Source organism: Vigna angularis, chromosome 5 (genome assembly GCF_016808095.1).
Source record: "Vigna angularis cultivar LongXiaoDou No.4 chromosome 5, ASM1680809v1, whole genome shotgun sequence".
NCBI lineage: Eukaryota > Viridiplantae > Streptophyta > Magnoliopsida > Fabales > Fabaceae > Vigna > Vigna angularis.
Window position 1 is genome coordinate 34,327,225 of NC_068974.1, and position 10,632 is coordinate 34,337,856.

General features: G+C 31.3%; 1 protein-coding gene across 2 annotated transcripts; it reads right to left on the reverse strand.

Annotated features, from left to right (window-relative positions):
* Positions 1-916: 916 nt before the first annotated feature.
* Positions 917-6,694, reverse strand: LOC108340663 (uncharacterized). Of its 2 annotated transcripts, XM_017578179.2 has the most exons (9): positions 6,415-6,634; positions 6,233-6,317; positions 4,153-4,653; positions 3,873-4,032; positions 3,349-3,646; positions 2,664-2,736; positions 2,500-2,590; positions 1,966-2,045; positions 917-1,560 (listed from the first exon to the last, which is right to left on the reverse strand). In XM_017578179.2, exons 2-9 carry the CDS (start codon positions 6,311-6,313, stop codon positions 1,297-1,299), a joined length of 1,548 nt encoding a protein of 515 aa, XP_017433668.1. In that variant the 5' UTR covers positions 6,314-6,317; positions 6,415-6,634; the 3' UTR covers positions 917-1,296. The 2 variants fall into 2 exon arrangements, with proteins under 2 accessions (XP_017433668.1, XP_017433667.1); XM_017578178.2 differs by having other exon boundaries at positions 6,233-6,694.
* Between the last annotated feature and the right edge of the window lie 3,938 nt (positions 6,695-10,632).

Sequence of the window (10,632 nt, forward strand, 5' to 3'; positions counted from 1 at the left end):
GAATAGTCATTACTATTCATTTTTCAATAATAATCTTTATACTCAAATTTTCTCTCTTAAATGAAGTCCATAATTTGCTTTTACTCGTGCAATCAAATCCTTCAATATATATATATATATATATATATATATATATATATATATATATATATATATATATAAGTTTTATGAGACCATTATATCGTCAAGATACAATTTTAAAGATTGAGTTGACTTGAATTAGAAGTATCAAACTATAACATTTAGGAATTATTTTACTATTTTGTAACGCATTCAAAGAATAAATAAAATTACTAGTTATTTCAAAACTTAAAGTAACATCACTTCAAATATTCTAGCAAAAAAGTTTTCATTTAGCTTTAAACAAAAGAATAACCATTATTTTCAGTCAATAACTTTGTGAAACTTAACCAATAAACTAGTCATAATAAAGGCAATTAAGCAACCATATTAATGTTATCAGATTCTGCTTTTCTGCTCCACATTTGATTAAAAAAAGTCATTTTCACTGTGAAACAGCTGACACGATTTCTTATTTTCCTTAAACAAGTGTGCTAGCAGATAAAGTAGATAATACAATTCAGTGTCAGCTTGAATAGAATAAAGCTAGCTTTGTAACAAAAATTCAATAAAAGAAGAAAGCAAGCTTCTTTATCTTGGTGATAGATTGTGGCAAACATACTTGGTCAAATAAAGAACATGGTAAACACTACCTGTCACAACAACTTTTGCAATGATCTTGTCATATACAAATATCAGTAATGACAAGCCAATCAATACCTAATTGAATAAAGATAAGAGATTTCCATCTTTCTAACAAAGACAATATATCATTCACAAATTTCCTCCCTCAAAATATGTTGATTATTCTTGTAACATAACATGCAATTTTCTAGAATGTACTCTAGTCCTACAGTAGAAGGTAATAAAGCTTCATTTAGTTTTCTACATCAATGATCCAATCACCAAGATGAACTAAAAAGATTTGTTCTCCACTCTGAACAAAAACAAAATCATTCTCTCACCCAAGACTACAAAAAAGAAGACCAGACGCCTTCTGGTTTTAGTGTGCTGAAAATTGTAATTCCCATATTAAAAAACAGAAATTCCATAGCATGAGAAGCTATATTCTAAGTCACTATTGCTTGCTGCCATAAGCTGTACAATGAAGTCTGGTGAAGATGTAAAAATGTAATAAAGTCTAATTCCCTATACACGAAAGTACTTCCAAATCAATAATGAAAAACGATGAGTTGCATCCTCTAGTGTTAAGAGAAGCCAAACAAACAAATCAATTCAACTCTGATTTGAGTTCTGTTCATTTTGCACCACAGGTTGACTGTGGTTTGAAGGACCTGAACCTGAATCTGAATTAGGAGTGTTTGAAGATTGTGGATTTTGTCCTGTTTGTGGCACCAATTGAGGGCCTTGTCGGTGTTCTGATGCCTGCAATCTTCTTCTCCATCTATAAAACTCCACAAGAATAGAACTGCCACTCATCACCACACCAAAACCAGCAAATGTGGCCAGAAGGATAGACAAAACAGCTTGCACACGAACCTGTAGGAGACAAAACGACACTAAGAGAGTCAGAATGCTTGGCTTCTGCATTTAGGAGTCTAGTACACACTTTCATGCATCCATATAACCGACCAATTATGCTACGCTATACAAGAAAAATGTGGTGATTGGACTTTGGAATCAGGATATGCATAAACCAAATTAGATGGAATCAGATTGAATATCCATTGTACCATCACATCCCCCAAGAATCTGCATGTTCTATGAAAATTTGGAGACGGCATAATTTCATCCCTACCACATCTGATACTGTTGTTTTTCTTTTAGAGATAAAAGCCTATTATTCTATTAATTTGATCATTTATTTCTCATAAAATATTGCCTAACTTTGTTTCAAAAGATAAATACAGGTAACAAGAATTTGGTTCAGACAAAATTCCTTACCACGGAGTAAAAAATATGCGCAAAGAGAACCACCATAGCAAACTGGACAGAAGCATAAATCCAGATGAACCTGCTCTTCACTGGACACCAGAGTTTAAAACAAAAATGTTAGGACACATAGATCAGCTAACCAACCTAGCAGAAAAGAACAAAACCGACATGAATAAAAACAGGAACAGCAATTACTTGTTGAGAATAAAAGAATCATTCAGTGTCATAATAACAGAAATTGCTACATCACGTTTTATACTATCCAGACCTCAATAAAGAGTGCTATCAGCCTATTACAACAAACAGATGGCTTTGACTAGTCTACTCTGACTCTAATGTGTCGGTACCACTCTTATTTAATTAAGTTTTATAAAACTCCCCCAGTTAACAGTTTCATTAGCCCAGAAGAAGGATATATTGGATAAAAGGCATTTAAATGAGTGGCAACAGATACATGAAAGATGCAACGGACACTCCCTATATCATATCTGATGAGTTATTGAGAAAAGTATATTTACAATATTTACCAATGTTCAAACCTACCCATGGTTGATGATGTCATGGAGGAAAGTAGACCCAGTACACAGGAAAATGGAAGAGATATGGCAATTGCACCAGTACTCATTTTTCCAACCTGCAGAGAGCTGAATAACTGAGCCTACAGAAAATTGCAAATTTTATAATTCTGAGAGGACTGATGTTCTTACCAATAGCTGCTCAAGAAAGCAGAAATACGCTAGCATGCTGACAATGACAAGAACTGGGACTTCCTGCCATACCCTATTAAAATTAGCAGACAAATTAAAGGCGTGACTATAATAATTAATAATCCACAGTGAAAGAATTTATAAATAAAGATATAACAAAAACACACTATTCCACTAGTAGTAACTGCACAACTTCAAGAAAAACTATTGACTTATAAGCATCACAAATGGTCTGTATAGGAAACAATGTTTGAATCATGACATAGTATGTGAGTCCATTAGTTCAATTTCTAAGGCATGACAGTAAATTAGCTGTTCTGTATCTTAGATGCAGTGATAAGTTAATAACCATTATTACATGCATGAAGCAGAGGAGACATGAGAATTTTAGTTAAATAACAACAAGCAAGGGGCAGGAAAGTGATTCAAGATAATTAAAGTCTGAATTCAGTTCATACAGTTAATAGGCATGACTGTATTCAATATGCCTGTATTTGAGATTATATATGAACTAAATTCAATTCATATATTAAGATTCTATGAGTTTAGTTCATATATAATCTTAATATACGAATTTAGTTCATATATTAAGATTATATAATATCCATTTAGTTCCTCATTGAAGCATATTGTTGTAACTCATTCATCGGTAAGATCCTTAAGAAACAAAAGTAAATAGACATGCCTGTATCCGTTTGCATCTTCCAGCTGAGACCTATTTGCACCAATATTCCGATTTCGAACACTTTGGATCCTTAATAGAGTGACAGGTAGGTTCCGAACTTCCTCCTTGCACACATCACAGGTCTTGTTACCCTTTATACTAAACCATTTAATAGCACATTCTTGGTGAGCCAGTGCAAGTTCACCTTTGCAGCTGCATTCCAACTTGAAGGTCTCACCTCCTTCACACAGATCAACCAGACAGATTCTACACACGGCCTCTTCTTCGGCTATATCTTCACCATTAGCATCTTCATTTTCTGCACCATGAAAGTATTTAAGACGAGTTACTAACTTCATGGAAGTTAAGAAGATGTAGGTGTTCTAAAATTATAAATTAAACTAAAATGTCTCCAGAGAAAGTAGGCTTTTCTGAAACAAAATCTGAAACTGGGAGAGTGGATTCTATTCCGCCAAATAATTCAAAGTTGGCATATAAAATTCTACAATTTTCCATGAGTTCAAAAGCAAATGTTTATGAGATACCAGCATCGTTTGTTGATGTGTCTACCAATACATCTCCTTCCTTTACTCGAGGAGTGGAAGGAACAATGCGAAAAAATGAATCCATCCTCCTTAAGCTTTTGTCTTTGTTGTTGGCAGGTACTGAAAGAGAGCGAGCTATCTTCCTCTGGGCTTCTTTTTTCTGTGAAAATGAACTAATAGGTTAAAAACAAAGGTTATTAAAACGACTCAAGATTTATCAACAATGTCTACCATATATAACTACAGAAAAATGGAACTTAAAAGCTTTGTTAAATCTTACATTTAGAGGACCACCAACACTTCCACCATGAGAAGATTCATTGTTTGATTGTCTAATTTCATCTAGTGGTAACGATGACGTTCTCTTAATCCGAGGAGTAAATATCTTAGTAAGAGACAATGATCTTGCAATTGAAGGCTTTTCTCCAATGCCTGAAGAGGAAACTTCTGGAGCTGCGGTATTTGCCTTTTCAACATCTGCTGCTGGTGTTCGATACCTGAAGCTCAGTTTTGGGAGCAGGCTTCTTATGGCTGATTTTCCTCTTGATGTTGAAGGCCCAGGAGAGTTATGTGCTGGAGGATCAACAGAGCGAGAACTCACAAGAAAATTCACTCTCTTTGGAGTAGGAGTGGGATTGGAACTTGGTGTTGGTGGCATTTTGATCGCAACAAAATCTTGAGAACTCTCTTCTGTTCTTGATGGTATTTCTAGGAGAAGATTCTGTCGCTTCCGAGGAGGAACATGCGAGGCTTCTTCAGTTATCCCCATTGGATCATCAACCTACAAATAAATATGCAACTGATAAAATAAGTGCTGCGGTTTTGATATACATGTAAACTACATTCAACCTAATAACACTATTTCAGTAGTCAATGAATCCTTTTTCCTAGTCATAGCTTGAAAGCCATCACACTACTACAGAATTAGCCTATATTAAACAGGGATACTGAGTTTTTCTTCTTTTCTCCTTCCAGCTAATCCATTAACTCGCCTCTTCACTTGTAAGTACAATGTCGTAGTTTTGAAACATGGAATTTTGATGTAAATAAAAAGGCAGTGCATAAAACATGTTCTGATATATTCATGACCGAATCAAATAGAGATCTTCAGAATTCAGATTAATAGCAGTATGCATATAACAAAAACTAGAATATTTAAATGATTTCATCTCTTAAATCTTTTATTATAATTGTCATGAAAATATAAACTAGCACTCAAACTGCTTCTGTTTAGCAACAAGAAGTAGGAAAGTGTAATTGGATGTGTACTCAAATAATAAACAGTTATGCAGTGATTGAATGTCGAAATCCTCCTGTAAAACTTCTATATAATGTTTCAGGAGAGAAAAACATGAAATCAATTTCTCTATAAGATAAAATTATCTCATACGCAAGTTAATTTAAAGAAATTCTCTTGTATCACTTCACTATATCTTTATCTTTTGACTGTGCATGAGCTAATTTTAACTTATGAAGAGTCTATTTCATTTTTTTCTCTCCTAGAAATCCTTATGGAGAAGTTCGTTCAAAGACTCTAAATCAACAAAAGTGTAGCCAAGATTTTCACAGAAAGGTATCACAGAATCAGCAATTCACGTGGCCCAATGTTGAATATGAAGTCTCCCTACAGTGAAATTAAACTCTTATTCAAATCCTATTTGAAATAAAATTCTGAGCAAATTATTTAGTGATTACATATTTATGGAGTGAATTGAATAATAGATGTTTGGCTGAACATATTCAACTTCTAACCAACTGGGTCCTATGGACGCAAACTACATGACATATTCAACTGCATAATTCAAAGTACTCGGGGGAAAAAACAAAAGTAGCTGAAAGCTGGTTGCAGTCAGTTCTCATGCACACACAAGAGATCAGAACAAACACGCTAACAATTAAAAGGAATAAAATTCACACCAAGAAATAACATACTACAGGAATAAATCCCACAGATACAGTTTATGAAAAAAAATCCAGACAAATCAAGCTCTGGGTATTATAAAATATATGCGTATGATATATATTAGTCCAAAAACTGACCCAATTATTGAAATAAAAGAATAAAATACATAAAAGAACAAACTTTGTCATTCGTAATGATTATTTTCAGTGTTCATAGCATGTCTACTATAACAAAAGAATAGATTTGGAAATTTCGTTCTGAAGAATCAACAAACAAACAAAACCAAAACTGACAGAAGGAGCGACAAATGATATTATTTATTAAGAAAGAGAAGAAAAAAAAGAAAGAAAGATCATACTCAAGAGTTTAAATTAGTGACTAATCCTTGAAATAAACCAGACCCTATGCCCCAGATTGAAGCTAAAGAAGATGCAAAACGAATAACCGAAAGTGGTACCTTTTGAACTGGAAGAGAAACTGTTCGTCTGCAAGAACCTGCTTCATGTTCGTCATTCACAGGCTTTTCCTCTGTACTCATTTTTCTGTAGCAAAAGAATTCAAACCCAGAAATTGGAAATGGAAGACCAACCGAAATTCCAAATAAAATTCAGTTCTTGGAGACACCAATTATTCCCATACCACTTATTGCTGGGTACATGGAAGAGATGAGTATGACAGAGACAACTAAGATTTATGGGTTACAAAAATAAAAGGAAGTGAGTGTGATTAAGCACAGAGACCAAGCTTGACATTTATGACACTTAGTGGGGTACCCTTCCCTATGATCTGCTGCCACTAACACACACTCCATAAGTTATTCTCACTGTTAAAATATGCAGAATGTTTATATTAACCAAATAATAAAATAAGATTAATTTACATAATCAAAGAAGTTTAGTATATTATAGTCCACTTATTTACAAAAACTAGTGTCAGTTCCCCCACAAGACAGGAACTTTAAATAGTAAAGGAGTGGTGAGAAAGTTAGGAGAAGAAAACAAATACACCCAATCTCATTCACCACACCTTCCTCTCACTCCCAACTTCCATGATCAATGACATTCAATGTCTTTAACTTCAAAACAAAAAATAAAGGATGCATTTATTACTTAGCTTCCCATTTTTGTTCCAAAATTATTAATATTTTATCATTTCCAACTTTTTTTAGTAGTATTTTATATTTGCTTAAGTATAACCATGGTTTATAGAAGTAGCAAATATTAAACAAGGATAGTTAGATCTATTTAAACATGGTAATATAATCTTAAGCACAAAAAATATTAAGAATAGATGAAGAATTAATTTAATTTGAGAGATATTTTACAATTTGTCAAATTTTTAATACACATTTTTTATTGGTAAAAAAATCAAATTTAAATATGTGAAGATTCAAAATAATTCAAATAAACTCATTTCTTGAAATAAATATATTTTTAGTTGTTTGAAATTTTTGTTTAAGTTTGGCCTAGAGTATATGTTTTGTATAACCAGTTTATTAGTAGTTAGATATCTTATATATTTAAGTGTTTAGACCTTAAAATAAAAGCTCGTGACAGAAAGAAAAATTACAGTTTTTTTTAAGATAGTACTTAAATTGTACCTTAATTACAAATTAAAACGTCATTTTCCATTATGAAATAATGTAGTAATGTATATTTTATTTTATTTGAATTAAACTAATTACGTGCTAATTTAGTATTAGTGAAAATAAAGATATTTATAGTAAACTATATCTCCACCGTACACTTTATAAAAGATAGACTTACTTTAAAAAGAGGAACTTTTATGGATGGGATTGCAGCTAACTGACGCTATAATATTTATTCCTGTTTTCAGGATCATTCACCAATTCACTTTCTATTCACGCATATATTGTGAGATTTAGTTTCTTCTCATTACTAGGTAATGAAAATAGTGTTTTTTTTTCGAGTCACCAAACGAAATAATAATTATTTTCTTATGTTAACATTAATATGGTACTAATAAAAAAACTAACGTATTTGAATAAGTCAAAACGGTTTTAAGAATGCGAAATTGTAAATTTAACAAAATTTACTTATAAAGTGTTTAGGTTTTTTTTTTTAATATTCCAAAACTGAACCAACAATTAAAATAAATACCAATAAAAAAACTTCTAAACATACGGAAATCCTTAATTAAGATTTAAGATTTTTTACTATAATCCTTAAAAACATTGAATAGTAAGAAAACAACTTTAAATTTAATTCATAATAGTTAAAGTAGTAGATCTACCAAATATCAAATTTCTTTAAAATCTAATTTATACTAAAAGTAAATTCTAAGTTTAATTAAATTTTAGAAAATCCTAAAATGAGATTTGTATCTTAAAATTCTTTTTGATATCAAATTTGCAATATAAAAATTGAATTTATGCTTAAAAGCAAATAGACTTTAATATCAAATAACTAAGTTAAACTACAATGAGTTCACATACGGTAGATATAAGAATGTTTCGGAAAATATGATGATGTTGGGAAGAAAGTGACGAGGGGGAACAACATTTGTGTACAGCCACTTTCATATGGGACATATGATTATGATTAATGTGGTGAGCCTTTAGCCACCAAAGAATGTGTATATAACGGTTAAGGTAGGGCATTTGCATGTTCATATCATATCAATAAGCTTCTTCATTATTCATTCATTCAAGAGAACGCGCGTCTTTGCTTTGAGTTTGTCCTTGTTTGGCTTGCATATCAAAAGAATCAAGTTAACAGCACTGTGTCATATGAAGAAACAGGAGAAAAAAGAAAACAAAATCAACTTCAGATCTTTAGCAAAAGAAAGTAAAAGCAGTGTCCTGTGTTGAACCCCACCACTTATTTTTTTCAAATTATGTTAACATATTTTTATCAGAACTGTATCATTAAGCATGCTTTAACTCTACCATACTTATCCAGTACAGATCAATAGGTTCTTGTCTTTTGCACCCATTTACCTTTTAATTCTAAACAAATCATTGCATCAACTTCAACTAGATTCTAATATATATTACAGTATAGTATAGTGTAGTGTATAAATTGATCGGTTAAAAATATAGAAGAATAGTTTTGGACAATCACAACCTTTTATATCGAATGGATTAATCGATATTATGATTTGTACGAACCTCTTAATTGTAAAGTCGAAACCTCTATTTCAGATTAGGAAATACAACCATGTTTAAGTGACATTGGACCTCAATTAAGATATTTCTAATTAAAGATCTAATACGAAAACTATAAATACAGAGACAAGGTAAGAAGGTAAATAAATGACGTTTATTAAGCATTTAAGACTTAATAATTATAATCGATCGATAACCTAATACTAATTTGAACGTCGGAGTGTCTTTAACATATATTCAATGCTCACACTTGAATTATAAAAAAAAAAATTACAGATAATAGGAACTTAGGAAAACTAAGAGGTAATCCTAAACTGTGAAGGTACACACCTTTCGATCCTACAAACAAGTAATATATATTAATTAATATATATTAATTAATCTGTGTTTCTGCATAAATATGTGTGTAAAGGGTAAAAATGAGTTGGGTTTGTTCTTTATTGTTATCTCCATGCATTACTATAAAGATGCATTGCCCTTTTCACCTTTCTCTCCTTTCCTTGCTTCCAGATAGTTTGAATTAAAGTATGAAACAAAGTGGTTTGACAGAAGCATTTGAGTAGAAAGTTAAAAAGCTTATATGATTATATTTAAGTTTAATGATCAAAATCTTCCAATTTGCTTTATGCCACAAGATCGATGCTTGTGGTCTTGAGACGAGAGAATTAAAGAATTCAAACGTGAAGTCAAGAGCATCCCTTCTGTAACCTTTTCAAAATTATAGCAAACATAATCATTATTTTAGAGACACACGAATAACATTTTATGTGTTACATTTGAGGTTCACGAATAAATCCAGCCACTTTTAAAAACCTGAGATGCTAATGATATTATTCACTTTGTTTGTTCTTGTTTACTATAATAATTAGTGTAGCTGGTTTTAGCGTCCTTGGAATGTGACGTGTCGGTTAAACTTATGGATGGCATGCAAGATGGGCCAGAAGATTAGCCACCCAATCAATTCATCTTCATGACAGTGAAATGGAAAGCCATAATTGTTGACATATCATAGCTCCATTAATGCTCTTTTTTTATTACCATTATTATTGTTCATTGTTCATGCATTCATTCCCAAATGTGTAGATTCTTCTGCGTTAAGTAAAAGGGACGTGAGTTATTAATCATTTATTACAAAACTTGCAGGCTTTTTAATATGTTTTCATGATGATTCTTTTAAGAGAACAAAATTCGTAAAATTAGTAAGGTGTGTATTTTTGGAGAGGCAAAGAGGGAATTTGAAGGTACAGTTCTTGATATGCATTTTGGGAGGATTAACTTTGTGTTTTTTGTTTTGTATCACTTGAGGTTGTTGAGAAAATGAATTCATACTTGAGAGAAACATAAATATAAATTTGAATTTAAATTTTACATTGATTTAAATTAAAAAAAAGTTTAATATCATATAAAGAAAAAATTCATTGTTTTAAAGTTTTAAAATAAAAATATTATAATTTTTTATATAAATTAATGAATAATATTGATAATTTTTCTTGAAATATTTATTACAAGTATTTTTACCACCTTTTCTCTTTAAGGAACATGTAAAATATGGTTGTTTTTTTTATAAGAATTGATAACATGTTTTAAAATTTTGAGTTGAAAGTAATAATTAGATTTAGATTTGATTGGTGTTGTATTTATAAATCTAAACCGATGTTAGAAACATTTAGGATGTAAGGCAAAGAAGCAATGTAAGAGATAAGGAGAATATAAGTAGATGGTTCCTTTTG

What these genes read in the sequence shown, in the direction of transcription:
- LOC108340663 (XM_017578178.2), bottom strand. Translation starts at nt 6,313, where the DNA reads ATGAGTACAGAGGAAAAGCCTGTGAATGACGAACATGAAGCAGGTTCT. An exon ending in GCTTTCTTGAGCAGCTATTG is followed by an intron (nt 2,591 to 2,663) that starts GTAAGAACATCA and finishes AGCTCTCTGCAG; the next exon opens with GTTGGAAAAATGAGTACTGG. An exon ending in CATGACATCATCAACCATGG is followed by an intron (nt 2,046 to 2,499) that starts GTAGGTTTGAAC and finishes TCTGGTGTCCAG; the next exon opens with TGAAGAGCAGGTTCATCTGG.